General features: G+C 37.2%; 1 protein-coding gene across 1 annotated transcript in view; it reads left to right on the top strand.

Moving 5' to 3' along the window:
- The first annotated feature begins 811 nt into the window (after positions 1–811).
- Positions 812–18,717, top strand: part of LOC103709817 (probable protein NAP1) — a 56,097-nt gene continuing 38,191 nt past the window's right edge. Inside the window, exons 1-9 of the mRNA XM_039114465.1 lie at positions 812–1,055; positions 5,651–6,062; positions 6,147–6,221; positions 7,059–7,139; positions 7,267–7,347; positions 7,490–7,572; positions 11,484–11,568; positions 15,879–16,004; positions 16,129–16,236. Of these exons, the coding sequence (XP_038970393.1) occupies positions 5,661–6,062; positions 6,147–6,221; positions 7,059–7,139; positions 7,267–7,347; positions 7,490–7,572; positions 11,484–11,568; positions 15,879–16,004; positions 16,129–16,236 (1,041 nt within the window). The 5' untranslated portion in view covers positions 812–1,055; positions 5,651–5,660. The remainder of the gene's footprint in view (positions 1,056–5,650; positions 6,063–6,146; positions 6,222–7,058; positions 7,140–7,266; positions 7,348–7,489; positions 7,573–11,483; positions 11,569–15,878; positions 16,005–16,128; positions 16,237–18,717) is intronic.

Below are 18,717 nucleotides of genomic sequence, written 5' to 3'. Positions count from 1 at the left end.
GAGAGAGGGCAGAGAAGAGGAGGTGGCCGTCAAGGAAGATGATAGATTACATTGGACGTGTGAAAATATGGATTAGTTTGATCTCTGAAGGAAAGGAGAGGAAAGGTAGCCAATTGTAATAGAAGCAATAAGCATTTTGTTTTCTTAAAAAAATTAGAGATAAACATAGAAAGTAATTTCCTTTTAAGATTATCATAGAAAATGCTTAAATTTAAAATAATGATATTAAAAAATTATACTAGGGAGAGAGTTGGAGGATTTCGACTCCACAGACTAGAGAGCAAGTACACTCCTAAGACAATTTAGATTGGTGATGACAAGGAGTGTTAATCACAAAAAGGAGAGGATTATGGGGATTTTTATTTCATTACAAATTTAAAAATAGTTTCCATAGCTTACTTATCAAATGCCAATCAGACATTTTGAGAGAGAGAGGGAGAGAGGAGTGTTTATTAGCTTAAGGAAAGGAGAATTCAATTCCCAAATGTATTGCTATAAATAGTTAAAAGAATTTTATTTATGGAAACTAATTATGAGAAAATGATAGAGGATATTTATATGTTTTTGCACCTTTCTTATGCACCTGACTTTCAGTTTAGACTTCATCTCCATAATGTGCCAAAAAAAGCAAAAAAAACCTAGTACTATAAATAATTGGCTATACTTAATTTATTTATATTTTTATAAATAATAAAAAAATAAAAGTGGAGCCAACCATGGTTTCGTAATACCAACTCCACCCTTGGAGATCGTTGGCGTAATAGTGTAATACTTGCTTCCATATAACTAGGCGGACATCCGACACGTCCAGTTGTATGAGGCCCGCGGTGCGGCGATTGGGCCCGCAGCCATAATTAGCGAGCGGCCTAGCTACAGCAGTCGCAGTAACTCGGGCATGGAAGGAGCAAGACATTGCTAGATTTGCGTCCAACGACCCCGCTTCCCCCATCCGACCGAAAACCCGACCAGCCGGACAGCCTCTTCCGGCAGCTTCCGCGCTTTCTCCGGCATCGCACACATCTACTGCCTTCCCTCCCTCGCGGCCGCCGATCTCGGTAACTTCTCTCTCTTTCTAAAGAAAAGAAAAGGAAAAAAAGAATCATGTGGGCGTGGCTTAGAAGCTACACAAGGCGTGGGGTTGGTGAGTGGGGGGGGGGGGGGGGGGGGTAGTGGTTACCAGTGAGGTGTGTTCTTTTTCAACGCCAGTATCGCCGTCTAATCAGTAAAATTAAAATCAGAGCACAAGTCTGGATCCTCTCCGACGGTCTTCTTCTACTCGGTCCGCACTACCATCCTCCTTGCCTTGGTGTGCCGAATCTGACCCCATTTTTATCCTAGGCCTTGTGCCTTTTGGGATCTGTCGTCTCTGGGGCTTAAAGTTTTGATTTTTCCTCCGTTTTTGGGGAATTTGGACAACCATGAGAACTAGGTGAGTGTTGGCGAAAAGATCTGGCGAGAGGAAGGTGGTTGGTGGACAACTGAAGTCGAAAGTCGAACTTTCTAGGTTACTCGTCTCTCTTCCTGTCTGTTTCTTGCCTAGTTCGATAATTTTAGGTTTTTTTGTCCCATTGTCATTTCTTGCTCTTCTGGGACAGTTTTCGTTATGAAGGTTCGAACATTCAAATGTACCACAGTCAATTAGATTTCATTTGGATGCTATCATGCCACGTCGGTTTAGTTATTGTGTTGGAGTTCAAATGTACCACATTCAAATGCCTGATCGTCTTATGTCATTTTGATTCTTCCTGTTTTGTTTTTTTTTTTCCTCCGCAGATAATTATGGTTTCATCATTATTAATAACTTCTTTGTCTCTCCTGTTGAACAATCTCGTCTTTAGCCACATTATTATGCCGGCTCCATGCGAGAGAACAAATTGTCATGTTGATTTGTAGGTTTCAATGATTTCAGATAGCTTCTCGGAGTAAATGTTGCCTAGAATTGTAGCCCGGATTCTATTGTTTTAGAGTTAGCTCTCTTTTAGTCATGTAGCTAGTATCTCTTAGCTGCTAGTTACAGAATTGGGCTAATTGCGGTCGAACCATGATTAAAAATCAGATTAAAAATGTGGTAATCAATCCTTAAGTCCTAATCATGCTCCCTAGAACTATGGCTCTGATACCACTGCTGAGTTACACCCTGTTCGATGCGACGTTCGCAGCGGAATTCGAACGGGACGTTGTTCATCGTATGAACGTGCCTCGGATCGTAGAATTCAAAATTTTTTCTGGATCCAAATCCAGAAGATCTTTGAACTCATTATGAAGGGAAGATTAGGATCTGAGAAGGGTTGATTAAGATTTATAAAACTGAAATAAAATCAGAAGTTATTAATTTGAAGATCTCATCTTCAAAAATTCTGCAGGTGTAGAACACCGAAGCCTGATGATCTATTCTAGGTTCCTGTTTGAGCCGCACAATTGTCCGGCCTCTACAGGTATCCACACGAGGATCTAATCATCTGAGAATGGGTCTTACCGGAGTGCTAGCTCCTTGCAAAGACCTCTCATGACTATCATAAGTTGGAATAAGAATCTGCAATTACCTCCTTGATGAAGAACTTTTCTTCTTCAACCTTGCTCGCGATGGAGGAAGAGGAAGGAGGAACCTTGCACGTGGATCTTCCTTGCCTTGCTACCGTGGAAGAAGAGGAGGATGAAGACCCCTTGCTGCCGTGGAGGAGGAAGAAAGAAGAGGAGGCGTGGAGAGGAAGAGGAGAGAATTAATTCATAACTTCTTTCTTGCTACCCTTTTATAGATTGGGTTTAGGGCTCCTCCTAATCTTATTAGGAGTATGGGACTATAACCCACCCTTGGATTAATGCCAAGTGTCCAATCCTTGTGCTCATAGATGCATGACATGTGTCCACTTAATCAATTGACTAATTTTCTAATCACATTAGGATTCCTAATCTCATTAGGAGAATTAATTGATTTGGGAGCATACATCCTACAACGCCATGTGGACTTTAAAGTCCGCATAGTGTGAACATGACTTAAGTCATATTCGTCCTACGACGACATGTGGTCTTTAAAATCCGCACAAACCTTGGTTTAATCAAATTGACCCAATTATGAACCCAAATCAATTTGGGTCGAACCCAATTTGATTTGGCTCATTAAATCAGCCCAATTGCAATCCAATTGCAATCAATTCCACTTAATTCTTTTTCCATTAGCTGACTAACACTTAGTGGGTTAATTCAATCATCAATCATATTGATGATTGATTTCTATTATGATTCCAAATCACAATTATGATAGTCTGACTAATTAAATCCTCTATTTGTGTGACCCCGTAGGTTCTATTCTGACTGGTAGTGAGACATATTGAGATCTCCATCTTAATATCACTGAAATTTCTTTCAGTGGATCGAAACGATTTCAGTTCTACTCTCAGGGTTCACTGATCACCAAGTGAATGCCTTCGAGTCTCACAATCCACTAGTGACGCCTAGCAGTATGTGGTGGCAACCCAGCAGAATGGAATGCCTGAACCTCTAGGTGCAGTTAGTGTATGATACAGTCCCTCTATCATAGATCCCGACGTGATGGAGGTTATGGATATCTCGTCAAACCCCATTGTCCGTCATATGTCAAATTTATACGACTTCCAGTTCGAGATATGAAAAACTCTTTTTCCAAAATACCTGGCCAGGAATTTATCGAACTCAGTCTCATAAATCACATAGGATCACTCCTAATCTATCAAGGTCAATAGATCCCATCTAGATGCAACCCTATTCCAAAATGAACCTACTGTAGCCAATCCGCACTACAAGAATCCGAATGGCTAGGGCCCAAGTTCACATGCTCGTCAAACTACAGCAACCTCACAGTGAATAGCTGAAGCATCGCAGGTCAAAGGACCAGTCATACAACTGCAGCATAAGTAGTCACTGACAAGTGGATAGACATCCATGTGACTACTATTTTTGGTCACGCTCAGTACTTTGTTCTCTAACAAGTACTTGCATAATCACTCCAGTGTCTTTACACCGTGGACTCGAGACTCGTCCATCTGACTAAGTGATCTGTGCACTAATCTCAGCGGATCGATCACCGTCCTTCGTGATGGATCTATCGATCAGAAGCATTTAGAAATTAATCCCTAATGACATATGCCTCAAATTCTCAACTTCTTGAGAATATGTGTTATCATCTATTAATTTTTTGGACGATTCGTGGACACATACAAACATGAATGAAAAACAAATTGCCCAATCTTATTTATTAATAAGAGTTAAATTACAAATTTGTGCCCTAGATTACAAATATGCGTCAGCCACGTTACGTGGCTTCTAGGGCATACTTCTAACACCATCATGATTTTGAAGTGATAGGGTTAGGGCTCCAATTCTACCCGTATGAATGCTAATTCGTTTAATATAATATGATTAGAATCCACATCCATATAAGACTTAATAAGCATATTAAAAAAATCTTTGCAAGAACTTGACTTATCAAGGTCTTTTTGCAAATTTGCAGCAAGGCGCAGTATTCAGAAACAGTTCTTATCACCCATATGGTCTTCTTATTTTGAAAATGATATGAGCATATGGCATCCAGATAAAAAAAGAAGTTACACCATATAGCAGGAGTACATTGGCACCTTGGACAGACCAAAAAATTATCTGAGTACCCATATATCGGCTAATCTATCCCTAGCCTTTTCATATTATTAACTTGATGCTAGTAACTTGAATATGTATTTGCTAATTAATTTAACAGTAAAATGAATGTTGTCTAATCCCAATGGTCTTTGATTTAATGCACAAAATGTTATTTGAAGTGCCTCTCCCACAATGAGTTGCATCTTTTAAGTTCTTAGTCAACAGGATCCTCAATTGAAAAGTTATTGTATTTCCAATTGCAAAAGAGGAAAAAATACATTTTTATCAATGTCTCTTATGGATTACCAAATCTAGTAGGCTTGCATCATGTTTCCAAAGCCATCATGGAAGCCACTAATCTTAAGGTCATGAAGCCGAGCTTGTTCCACATGCCTTTTTGTAATATATACTACAGATCTTTACAATAAAGGAGGTACATCAACTTTTCTGAAGCTTGCAAGGCAATTTCACCAGTAATTTTTTGTATTAGAAGTTATTCTAGACAAAATTTTAGCATCTTTCTCTCTCTCTCTCTCTCTCTCTCTCTTCAAGCAACATAGATGATGACTGGAAACAATATCCTCCTCAGGGATTAAATTTTTGGTTCCATAAATATTGCAGATTAATCCAATATCTACATAATGAATCGACAAAGCTAAATTATAGTACTAGGTTATCCAATTCCCTTGAACAATTAATGATGAACATGCATATGTGTACTTAGTTCAATTGCAAAAAGTTGCACAGAATTGTATTCTTGTTCATCTCCCTATGTGTGTGTGTGTTGGGGGGGGGAGGGGGGAGAGGGGGGTGGCTGATTTCCCAGATTATATTGTTTATATTCCAAGCTTATTTATGGAGCATGCACGAGGGAACTTTAAAGATAAGATACTTTTTAGCACAACTATTCTACATCTAAAACTAACAATTCAGTATTAAATTGTGTTATACGAAGTGCATTTTTGAAATACTTCTCAGAGCATTCAAGTCTTAGCTTAATTTTTAATCATGTAAGGATAAATCAATCTGATGATTACAGGTTTAAATTGATGGCAAAACCAAGACACTTATTTTCTAGCCAAGACATGTCTCCAAGATCTTTAAGATCTAGGGAGTGGGACAGCATGTCGCGATGGTCTGAGTACCTGAATCTTGAAGAATCTTCTCCTTCAGCTATGAACTGGAAGAATGTGGGTTCCGAAGCACCTCCAACTTCTGGAAATGTCCAAAAAGCTCTGCACATGGAATGGGTGCTTCAGCTTTCAAAAGTTGCAGAAGGTTTATTGACTAAAATGTACAGGTTAAATAATATCCTGGACCGCCCAGATTTGGTTTCGCACATGTTTTCAGATTCATTTTGGAAAGCTGGCATAATCCCCAACTTCCCAAAAATCTGCATACTTGTGTCAAAGAAATTTCCGGAGCATCCTAGCAAATTGCAGTTGGAGCGAGTAAGATATTATCCCCCTTAACTGTTTGAGTTCTCCTTAGTAGCAAGAAAATCTTTTTCTTGTATTGACTAATCAGTCTTTCAGGTTGACAAATCTGCTCTTGATGCTTTAAATGAAAATGCAGAAGTTTATTTTCAAAGCCTAGAACCATGGGTCATGGTATGTGCTGAATCCATAATCATTTCTTTTCTGCTTGCCAGCAGCAAAAAAAAAGGAGAAATAATTAAAGTCAAGCATACTTTTTTTACCCATATTATTTCTTCATTCTGTTATCCCACTTGTGCTCTGCTTGAAATGCATCCGACTTTGGCTACAAGTTTAAATACTTGATAATGTGAAAGAAAGTGGTTTGATGTAATTGACATGGGTCTGGGTCCTGAGGTAAATGCCATAGTCTATTCTTTCCATTTTCTATTATATAATAACATTGGAAATGTTTTGCCTGCATAAGTCATTCAAGTCCTAAAAAAGAAAACATGTATGACTTGGTATTAGTTTTCTACCTTTTCTTTCTGGCAAGCTTTATATGGTAGAAGTTTGATTTCTCATATAAAGAAAAGTAATATGTGCATGTTGTTTTATTCATCTTCTTATGTAGGACAGTACATATAATATTGCACGAGCCTTGTAAAAGGTACAAAGCAGCCTTAATATCTGTGGACGAATTAATAAAGATTGAGAAGGGGATAGCACAAACTACATTACTGGACAGCTTAAATTCTAGGAATTTTAGAATAAGCTAAAATTCTTGAAATAACACTATATAATATGAATAAGTACTGATTAATTTAGAATTTTAGCTCACTTTGATTGTATACCTATAATGCATCTTGTGTCGTAGGATAAGGTTAACAGATCTCCTGTAATTGATTGTTCTTAATGAAGAACTACTATGAATATTATGCACTTCATCAGATTATAGTGTTAAAGCCTTTATGCAATAACAAATAGCTCGCCAGACATGGTAAATGTATTTTGTTTTCTGCTCCTGCCTAGCTGCTTCTTGATTTAATGGCATTTCGAGAACAAGCTTTGCGGCTTATTTTGGATTTGAGTAGCACAGTTATCACATTGCTGGTGAGTCATTTTTCTACCTTATCTCCATTCACAATTCTCCTGTCAGGAAATTTTAACTTTGGTTTTTATATCATGGAAGTGATAAATTTCAATCATATCTGACATGCTCAGTTTCATCTTTTTGTAGCCCCATCAAAATTCTCTGATCCTGCATGCTTTTATGGATCTATTTTGTTCATTTGTCCGTGTTAATCTTTTCTCTGACAAGGTAATTTCTCGTATAAATCTCTATTCAGTTCTTTATTTATATGTTTTGTAAAATATTTTATACTGATTAATTATGCTGAACTGGTAACATAACTTTTCCCATTTTTCTATATACTCATACAAGAGTTCTTCTTTTCTTACAGATACCTAGGAAAATGATCCTGCAAATGTACAATATCCTACACATGATGTTAAAAGGCGGCCGAGATTGTGAATTTTATCACCGGTATGAAACATTTTCTGATGAACATTCTTGTGCTGGTCTATTGAATAACACAGCTAATATGAACTCAAACATTCTTTTGTGAATGTTTTATATATATGTTTACATATATAGAAAGAGTTGGACTGCATGAACAAATGCTTTCCAATGGAAATCAATGATATTCCTCTTAAAATGAAAATCTGCATTGTTAATTGTGATTTTACAGTGTCTAATATGGTTGGGGAAAAAAATCATGTACCTTTAAAATGTTTTAACTAAATATCAAATGGTTATAAAATGGACATGTATATGAGAAAAACTAGAATACTTTTGACTTTTCAGGGTATTTGTCCCCATGCTTCCAAATGAAAATAAATTATAGCCCTTGTAATTTTATCATCGGTAGGAAATCAATTTCTGAGGAACAACCTCGTGCCAATTTTTTGAATAAAAGTGCTTTATATATGGAAAATCCTATACCCACTTAAAAAGTCTTACAAACAGTTTATGCGCTGATGTGGACTGGCGCATGTATATGGCCTGCCGCGTCAGCACTATTTTATTGGGGGAAAACCGATGCTAATTAATTCCTCTCATCACCTCATCTTCTCAATCTCTTTGTCGCTTTATCTATATCTAATGTAGAGCCATTGAGTTGGGCTCTTTATGCACGAGTTCAAGTAACATTTAATAGTTTTTTCCTCTTTACTTCTTTCATCTCTTTTATTTCCTTCTTAAACTCTCTTGAATGTGTTATGTTTGTGGTTGCTGGTTAGGGTTGTCTCCTGTCATGGTTAGGGTTTATGAGTATGAGATGCCAGTCAAGTTTACAGACTATCAACTGGTCCAATTGTACCAGTAGGTGATGTTTTTTAGCAAATTGGAAATATAAGCTGGGCCAAAAAGGGGCCATAGTGGTGAATTTGGGTACTCTCAGGCCTAGTCATTTTAGGCTTGGGCCGATCCCAAGCCTAGGCGCTGTTTGAGAAGCCAGGCCAAGAAGGGGCTTGGATAGGCTTTGAATATATTTGGGCCAGCCTGGATTTAGGATAGGGTGGTCAAATAGCCACCCTAGCTATAATATTGCTGATTCTCAGTGGAGAGAATGAGTTTCTTAGTTGTTAGGTTTCCTTGTTTGTCTTTACCTTATTTATATTGCTGCCTGTGATTAGTGCGATTGTATATTGCCATCTATCAGGGAATTTTTGTCTTCGCATTGTGATCCAACCATCATATAGAGGAATGGTGGTGAGATGGAAATTGAATCAATCTCTCCTCTCTCTTTCACGTGTCATTTCTCATATTCTTCTCTTTCTTCTTCCTTCACTTTTTCTCTCATCTCTACTCATATTTTCGTTCTTCTTCTCTCCCTTTTTTTCTTCTCTTTATATACATAATTTGATATGTGATCCCATTTATTATCTAATTGAGAACAAAAACTTGGTAAAAGAGCGGTGCTGATTTGATCTGTTGATAGGATCCATAGCACTGGTGAAAGGGTCCTTTTGCTATGCAATAGAGTCTTTTGAATCTTCTATGCTGAAGATCATGGGAATAATAGACTCCGATCTTATCAGATTAGGTCATGCAAAGAGAAGTTTCAGATCAGATTTGAAGATTAAGGTGTGCTTGCTATTTGCCTAGAAATATTTTTGATCTGGTTAAATTCTTAATACTAGATGTATTGAGATTGAAGACTCTCAGAAGGTGGCCTGAGTTTTGGGAAGCAGTTGGAATGACTGCCCATTCTTGATGTTCGCAACAAATAAGTTAGATGGAAAGAGCTATTTAGAATGAACATGATCTGCTGGAGTGTTAATTTGCAACTGCAAGATGGTTATGTCACTAGGTCCATTAAAGAACTGAAATTAGGTGATCCAACCAATGATGACTGGGAAAGTGAAGATTATGAGAGCTGGTTATATTCAATGGAGCCTCATATCAATAGAAGTTTTACTTCTCTTTGTTCCAAAAGAATTCTGGAACAAGGTTTGAAAAACATTTTCTTAGACTCATGATAATGCTGTAACATTTGCAGAGGGAGTAAATGACCGTGGAACAAAGGGGTAATTTCATAGAAGATTATTATCATAGTCAACCAAGTCAGAAGTGGAAACTAGAATTCTATCAGCCTTACAATAATGATCTTGCTGAAAGAAAAGCAGCAATGTATCTTTGAGATTCATGCTGGATTACCATCTGAAATGGAGTTTCTAAGGGTGCAAGTTTTCGCAAGGGATCTTCTTCCTTGGAGGATATGCACAGTGAAGTAAGCAGAGTATCAAAAGCTAAAGGTGTTGGATCAGCTGAAAAAGTCAGTGCCAGATGTCTGTTATTGAGTTGTTGTAAAAGGACACTCTACTAAGCTGCGAACTCCCACCAAGATAACTGATAAAGTTGTTGGAAGTTCGTAATCTTGTTGCCAAACTACAACACCTTTGGCAATCCATGGTTGCTGACTCTTTGCTGGTAAAAGAATCCACCTTTATAATGATGGAGGCCGGAACCTTTGGAAAGTTAATCATATTTTCTTTCTTCTTCATCCTTTCTCTTCCATTGGAATAAATAGATGACTGTACCATAACCTGATATTGGATTCCAATATAGCCATCTGTTGATGGATTTGGGGATGGCATGATTCCAGAAATGAATGAAGATAATAAGAAAAAATGCGAAGGAAAGATAACCACTCCGTTCTTCAAAAATTGAAGCTTTGGTACCACTACATTGACTAGCATTGTCGGCTAACTTACATGAAGCCATGGATCTTCTTCACTTGTGTGTATGATGATCTGAATCAAGGTTTGCCGTACCGGTACCGCCCTGAACCGGTACTGGATCAGCGTGGAATTCAGTACCGGGAGCTTATCATTGGAGAACCGGTACGGGACCGGTACGGGCTGGTATGTAACCAATACGTGACCGGTACGGACCGGTACGAGATCGGTATGTGAAACCCCAAAACTCGGCCATTCAACAGGACCGGTACGTGATCAGTACCGTACTGGTGCCGCTTGCCACCGATACGCCGACCGGTACCAGTACGGTGGACCTTGATCTGAATGCTATGTTACTACCCAAGTGATACCACTATGGTTTCTCTTTCACCTAATCACACAAATCAGATGGGAAAACCTTTGAAGTTTGAGAAGATGAGATAGGGATCAACGAATCAAGCTTGTTATGTAACCTCTTCATGCATCAAAGTGGTTATGGGAGTTAAAGTATGGTAGTGTCTGCTGACTCTCCTCTGGATGAAGTAAACAACTAACATTTTAACCACAAGGCTTAAGCTCAAGGCCCCGATGTTATGACACTGTGGACCACATCTGGATGGGTTTTATGGATTAATTCAACAAATATTTTATTACATGCTGTTGCTGTGTACATGGAATATAGTTTGGTATGATCAAGGACATAGGAGACTTTGAGGATGAGCCATCAGATCGGGCAACGAAAGCAGTAATTGGAATTACTTAGTTTTAAATATTTGTTCTCCTTTTCAGCCCTTTGCTTAGTGATTACTAATGTCTGTTCGTTGCTTTTGTATGCAATTGTCTAATGTTGGATTGAAGGAATAAGGTTACTTGCCATGGAGAGAAAAGTCACTTACCCAGTATGATCTTGTTGATATACTGACCAATTAAATAACGGATAGGTGCTTTGGAGAGGAAAGCCAGTTCCCTCTATGATATTGTTAAACCGTGATAAGTAATGATATATGGTAATGTGTACAAAGGAACAGGTAAATGAGTGATGTTTCATTTTAATTTCATTAATAACTCATGGAATAATGGCTTAACCTGCTAAATTGATGCATTATTTCTCCCTAGTAAAGATGTTACTCTTATAGGGTAACAGTGACATCCTTTTTCCTCAATAGTTTGCTTTTGTCATCCTCCATTTCTTACATCTCTTTTTTGGTTGAACAGATTGGTTCAGTTTGTAGACTCTTATGATCCAGCAGTGAAAGGGTTGCAAGAGGACCTTAATTTCGTCAGCCCTCGCATTGGAGAAGTCTTACTTCTAACTCTTGCTTGTTTTATTATTTCGCTAGATATATGTTGTAGTGTTGAAGTATTTTGTTTTTCCATTCTGAATCAAAAATATTTATGTATTTGCATTTTATTTCATTGTGGCTAACATTCCTAGCCATTCTTTTTTCTTTCTCCTTTGGACTCATCTGAAAATTTTCTTTCAGCCTAATGAATATAATTTCAACCTTAATTTTTTAATTCATTTAGTTCATTGATTATGGTAATTTTTCTGAATAATCCAGGTGAACTTAGGTGAATTATCTTTGCCAGCTCATGTCATGTGTTTGGGGCCACTCATGCTTTCCCATTTCTTTTTAAAATATTTAGATAGTGGGACAAGCTAATGCCAGTCATACAGTTGTCAATGAATGCAAAGACCTTTTTAAAGCTTTTGTATGGTAAAGCAATGTAACCAAGAAAGCCACATATTTCTTTAATTTTTCTTGAGAAGATTTCTAGATCCATTCTGTTATATAATGGAAGACACAATAGACTAGGTCGGTAGAAATTTTAGAATACAGTGACTATATTATCAATGCTTATTAATTACAATTTAAAGATGCCTCCTTTAGTGATTTATTCACTTTGAGGTTTTAAGATTTGGCTGAGATGAATTAATTTCTGTTAGAAGTGAACCTGAATTTGTTTGATGTTTTGGGTTTTGGCTAGTTTCGGAATTTTGGCCGAAACTTGTCAAACTGTCAATACTACCAAAACCCTCTCTAAACAGGGGTCTGCATGGGTATCAAAACTTTTTATTTTAATGTTTTCCCTTGCATTTTCTATTTTTTCAGAAAACTCTGTTGCCTCCTTTGGAGGCTAGATTTCACAAGTGCTGTATAACATTTGAGTGGATTAATGAAACTAAATCCAGATCAAGTGTTCAGTTCACCTATTAGGTTAGTGAAATTATTAGCGTCTGGCTCAATTGTCTTTATGGTGATGTAAAGAATGTACACCCCAGTATTTGGACTGAATGCATAATAACCACAACATATGTGATCAGTTCCTCACTGTGACCTCGACTACGCTTTCAGTCTCTGTATGATAAGCTTTATGGAGATCTGTGAGTCACAGTGCATCTTGGACATCTCTTTCAGATAGGGCAGCTATGGACCAAAATTGATAATTAGATGTGGGCATGACACCACTAGAAAGAAAGGGGAATTCACGGGGGCTGCTGGGAAAGCGTATTTTCTTTTTTTTTTTATTCAACCTGTTTTTATATTCATTGGATCTAGGCTGCACAAGGATCTCCTGGATCATGCTTAATTTGCATGAAATCCTCAATTTTGTATAGTCTAATCTACAGTCTGTTGTGCCGGTACCAGGCACCGTACTGGTTATCCGGCGGCACGAGTCGGTACAGGCTCATGCCTGCCGGGCCGGGCTTGTACCGACACAGTAGAGGAGGCAAGAAAGAGGGCAAATGGAAGAGAAAAAGAGAGAGAGAGAAGGGGGAGAGAGAAGGAGGCCGGTGGAGGGCTGATGGAAGCCGGCGTCCGGGCAGGAGGCGGAGCGGATCTCCTGTTTTGTTCGAAACAGGGGCCCGATCGCTAAAAAATTTTGCTTTTTTTTTAAGTGAAGTCAGCAAATCGTTTGCCGACTTCACTAAAATATCACGAAATTTTAAACTTGGCGACTTCACTTAAAAATCACAAAATATTTTAGCGGTTGGACCCCATTTCGAACGAAACAGAGAACCTGACTGCGGCCTCCTCCTGCCCGAGCGCCGCCCTCCACCGACCTCCCTCCCTCTCCCTCTCTCTCCCTTCCCCGCTCGCTCTCTCTTTTTCCCTCTTTCCTTCTCCCCCTCCGGCGATGGTGTCACGGTTTCGTTGCCGGAACCATCCCGGTACGGATCCGCTAACCATGGTCAATTCTGTATACATTGTGAAAATAATATTTAAATTAATGCTTAAATTTTAAAAAATTCAAAAGGTATGAAAATTTTCAAGAACATATACATGGTATAAGACGTGATTTCCAAGATATCTAGATTTGGGTCAGCCAGCTAACAAGACCAATTTGAAGCATATTTTATTATTTTATTTTTTGGTTGCGCAAGTTAGCTCGAGGTGGCAAAGACCAATCTATCTCTCTTATGACCTCCTATGTTCATGCCTATGCATAATGCACTTGATACCTGTTACACCCAAAGGCATAATTACTGTACTAGTTTGTAAGATTTATTATCTTCATTATGTTAGTTGGATGTGAATATGTTGTCTTAAGTAATTAATATAGTATACTCTGTTGAATAAAGCCCTATTTATAAAAATAACAAACATATAAAAGTGGATTCATATTGTTTGATATGCATATAAAAATTAAAGGCATAACCATGTCATTATTAATTTATGCAAAAATTCTTGTATCGGAAAAATGTGTCCTATTATATCATTGTGAATCTTTGGAGTATCCAATATGTTGAATTTTTGCTTAGTATGGGATGCTTATTGTGTCCAACTTTTATTGATTCAGGTGGGTACATGATATTTTAACCTTAGAAGAAATTCTTTCCAAAATTAATCAAAGTAGCAAACAATTTCAAAATGACCTTATCTTCTAAAAGGAATGCTTATTGATTCAATTCTTCAACCTTAATCTTAGTTTTGTATCACTACCAAGGTCTCCCAATCGACCTATATAGACCTATACCGGACGTACCATAATATATTGGTACTATGTTGATATGGTATTGATGTTCATTTTGGTAATGAGACGAGTCGGTTCATATCAGTCTAAACCAAGCAGAACCACCTTGTATTGCCTAAAATCGAGATATATTACCATATCGTACAGGCCTATACCATCTGGTTTCTGGCAATATCTTGATAAAAAGTGAGAAAAAAGAGGCTGAGAGCTATCTTAGTATGAGGCGCATACTATACAATATCGTTCCTAACTGGTCACATACTAGTATGACACCCAATACCAAGATTGCAGACCTTAGTCAGTACTATATTGAAGAATTACTATCGTAGTTATTAAACTTGGACTATAGATTGACCCAACTGAGGAGCTGGGTTGTTGGGTCGTCGGTCCAACCATCGTGTCAAATGCTTAGACTGGATTATAACTAAGTTATATTAAAAATTTGAAAAATATAAAAATAATTATAATCTAAAATAAATATGTATGATTATCAAAGGCTGTTTGGAGTGTTTTAGCGGCTTCAGGTTGACAAGACCTCTTTTTTTTTGCATATATCACTTTTTCAAAAAATACGAGACATCTAAGTTATACAATTATTCATTGATAAGAAAAATTAAAAATGTGAATGGTGATTGGATTAATAGTGAAGAAAGAGAATTCTTGGTTCAATTCTCCACCTTAACGATAGCCAAATGGATTGATCAAATTTTATTGTCTGATTCATACTGATGAAATGTTAAAAAATATTCTAAATTCTACTCTTTGAATCACATGGATCTATATTATATCTACACTAGTATTTAGTTACAACATAAACAGAAAATACTTATGAATTATTTATTTAAAAATTATAAGGAATACTATTGTATGATATAGCAAAACATGGTAAAACTTATTGATATTTTAAATTATTTTAAGTAGTAAAGTTCTGAAATGATTTTTTTGGTGAACAGTTCTGAAGATATACAGAAGAACAAAATGTACATATTTATTAGTTTTCATTTTCTAAGAAAGATAAAAAATTATTAACTTTTCTGTTTGATAGGAAGAAGTGATCAGCAAATTATGTCACAATCTAACTTGGCACAATTGAGGAAAAGTATTAGTTATTTAGTGATCTGGATGTAGTATAAGTATATTAAATTACGTTAGGAAAAGGACATCCATAGTGTTCTGGTGGTTAAGGTAATTGTAGTTATGTGGATGGACAGCGGGTTGAATCTGATGTTAAACATTATTTTTTAGGTTTTATCTCAACATCATGACCCGCCAACCCACCTTTCCGCCTGCCCGTTTCACCAGTTTTCTTTAAAACCTGGCTGTGTCGGTGGTTTTCTTGTGGTTCAACTGCAATAGCAGTCCTCTATGAAAACTGGACCAGCCAGGGGTCCAGTTTGCTGGTTTTTCTGGTTGGACTGGCAGGTCCGGTCTGGTTTTTATAACTATGGTTACCATTAGGAATGTCACTATCATCTTAAAGAGATAAATATGCATATACTTTGAAAGCTCATAAAGTTCTTCTCAATTAATTGCCAATACTAAGCAGAACTGTTTTAGTGCTTAGATAAGAGAATATTTCAACTTCTCTTATTGGGCTCAACTAATTCTTTTTTTTTTAATTCTTTATTTCAGGTATTGGAGGCTGTAGGTCCAACAATTTTTCTTTCAACTGATACAAAAAAGTTGAGAAATGAGGGATTTCTTAGTCCATTTCACCCTCGTTATCCTGACATACTCACAAATTCTGCTCACCCCAAGGTAGGTGTGTTTCTCCTCTATGGTTCAAAACCATCACCGCTTCTGAGTTGTTAAGTTAGTTCTCTGTCTTTTGTGTTTGTTTGGGTTTGAAATTCATGCTGTTTTGTTCTTATTTCTCTTTCAGAGGGCTCAAGACTTAGCCAATGTTACATCATACCGAGAATGGGTTCTATTTGGCTATCTTGTCTGTCCTGATGAACTTCTTCGTGTTACCAGTATTGATATTGCAATGGTATATATCATCATTTTTTCCCTGCAAGTTACATAGAGTTTGTGTTTCATATTTCCTGCAGTTATTTCTTACTTCTTAGTTACTATATTCTGTATTTAAGAATGATTGTATTTGTTTTGGCTGATGGCATGTCTATGTGAAGTTTTACTGGCCAATGTTGCCTACAAAACCATCAAAATCCAAAGTTACGCTTTCTATCTAGCTTTGATCTTGTTGAACCAAATGTGTTAAAAATCCATAGTGATCATGCTTAAGTTCTAAAGCTCTATCCTACCCCTCCCTCCCTCCTTAATATGGAAGCAGTGTATTCTCATGATCAAGGTATGCCGTCTCGGTACCGGGCCCCGTACCGGTGCCGTACTATCACTGTATTGGTCCGGTATGATATGGGGCATGTTCGGTGTATCGAGTGTCGGTACGACACTCGGTACCCCCTCCATACCATAGTTTGGTACCGAACAGATATAGTACAGTACGCTTTGTACCGTCTTGTTCAGTACAGTACGACGAACCTTGCTCATGATGTTCATATTCAATGCTTTATTTAAGAGCAGGATATGTTATTTTTCAAAGTATAGAAGACAAATTGTTTTAATAATTATTTGGAAATTTAACCGGGTGTTCTCTGTAGAGTGCTGGAAATTGTGCTAGAGTCTAGTTTGGCACAACGCATGACCTAGAATTTGCACTTATTGAGATCTCCATCTTAGTTGATGGAAAGAGACAACAATATTGGACCATCCTTAATTGAAACCTTACATCAAATGCAATTTAAGTGAAAATGTATTATAATCCACATATGTTAGATAAAATCCCATTAAATAGTTAAACATGGCCTATTAGAAATCTATACTACCATACCTTCATGTAATGAACAACCAAACACAACAACAATATTGTCGGTGTTGCTTCAATAATCATTCAAATACTAAGTCCACCAAAAAGAGGCACTATAGCCCTCACTCATCACTTTGAAAAGATTGTGTAATAAATGAACTGAGCTATAAACTCAGCAAGTAAAACTCTTCCTTAGTCAAGGAATTCACATTTTCATTGAAAAACTAATGATTTTAAGTTGTAACACAAAATATCGTAGGAAAGTGCAAGAGTGGCTTCACTGAAATGGAGTCAAAATTTTGAATAAGGAAAAAGATACTGTGAAAGGATCCAAATACTTGATTAGAGAGACGTAATTTTAAAGAGGTGAAATAATTTTTTTGGAAGTTTAAGCAGGGGTCCTAAAACAAGTCAATGCTGAAAATTCCAAAAGTCAAAATGTACGAATTAAGAAGACAATGTAACATGACCAAAGCACTTCGAACATTTCAGAATAGTTCTGATACTTCACATATTCTAGAATTTTCTTACAAAGGTTCGCTTCACTCATATTCCTCATTGCAAATACAACTAAGGCTGCTTATATCCTCATTAATAATTTGAGGTTTAGGGCACTTATATACCACATTGCTTGAGCTCCATAAATCTTTCAAGCAGGTTTCTAGCTTAAGATTAAATAGATATTCAAATATGCCACTTTGGAAGGCTCAAATGAAAATGAGCACTCCAATACAAACAGACTTAGAAAAGATTATAACAAGAACAGAATTTCTAGTTTTGATGTATAAATACGAGTTGGAAGTAGCCATTTAAACTCATGATTTCTAAGTCTTCCAAATATGAATCAAAAATTTTTAGATTAGTATATAACCTAGATTTCGTTAGAAGAATAGTCAGGATCCTTGTAAAAAATTGTTTTTGTTATGTTTCAAAAACTAATTCTAAAGGCAATTATAATGTTTGAGATTCAAAAAAACCTCCGGTTTTGCATATAACAATAAGGTATAAAACTTCAAAGTATCACATATGTTTAAGTGGGCTAGATTGGGCTAAACTAGCCAGTTTCGCCTGTTTCATGCCGTATTGACCGATTTTGCCAGATTTGCTCCAACCCAAACCTCGATCCTAACCCTCCTCCTATATAACGCTCTCCTATGTCAACCACCCTTCCTCCTTTTCTCCACTCGCTTCTCTCTCTATCTTTATCTCACTTGCAATTTGCAAGCTTATTGCCCCGAACCTTGCTTGTTGCTCGTCGTCGTTTTGCCCTTTCCCCTCTAGCCTCTGCTTGAAGGAATCACCAATGTGGATAGCGTGTTACCTTCCTCGCCTGTAGATCAATGCCATCTGATTTGCTTCTGATATCGAATGCAATGTCCCTCACTCTTCCTCCGATTGATCCCCCATGCCTTCCTGCCATCATTCACCCCTTCCCATCTCTTGGGGAAAAAATGAAAAAAATAAATTTGGGGATACTGGTACCTAACCAGCATGGTCCAATGTACCGCATGTTGGTGCATGACGGGCACGAGACATAGTATTGGTATTGGTGTATTGCCAACCTTGCATGCACCCAAAATGAAACATGATTTAAGATACATGGCAAGATTACTGACCATATAATATAAATGAAAACCTCAAAAG

The sequence above is a fragment of the Phoenix dactylifera genome, chromosome 16, assembly GCF_009389715.1.
Source record: "Phoenix dactylifera cultivar Barhee BC4 chromosome 16, palm_55x_up_171113_PBpolish2nd_filt_p, whole genome shotgun sequence".
Taxonomy (NCBI): domain Eukaryota; kingdom Viridiplantae; phylum Streptophyta; class Magnoliopsida; order Arecales; family Arecaceae; genus Phoenix; species Phoenix dactylifera.
The sequence above is the reverse complement of the archived record's forward strand: the minus strand, read 5'-3'. Positions and strand labels throughout refer to the sequence as shown.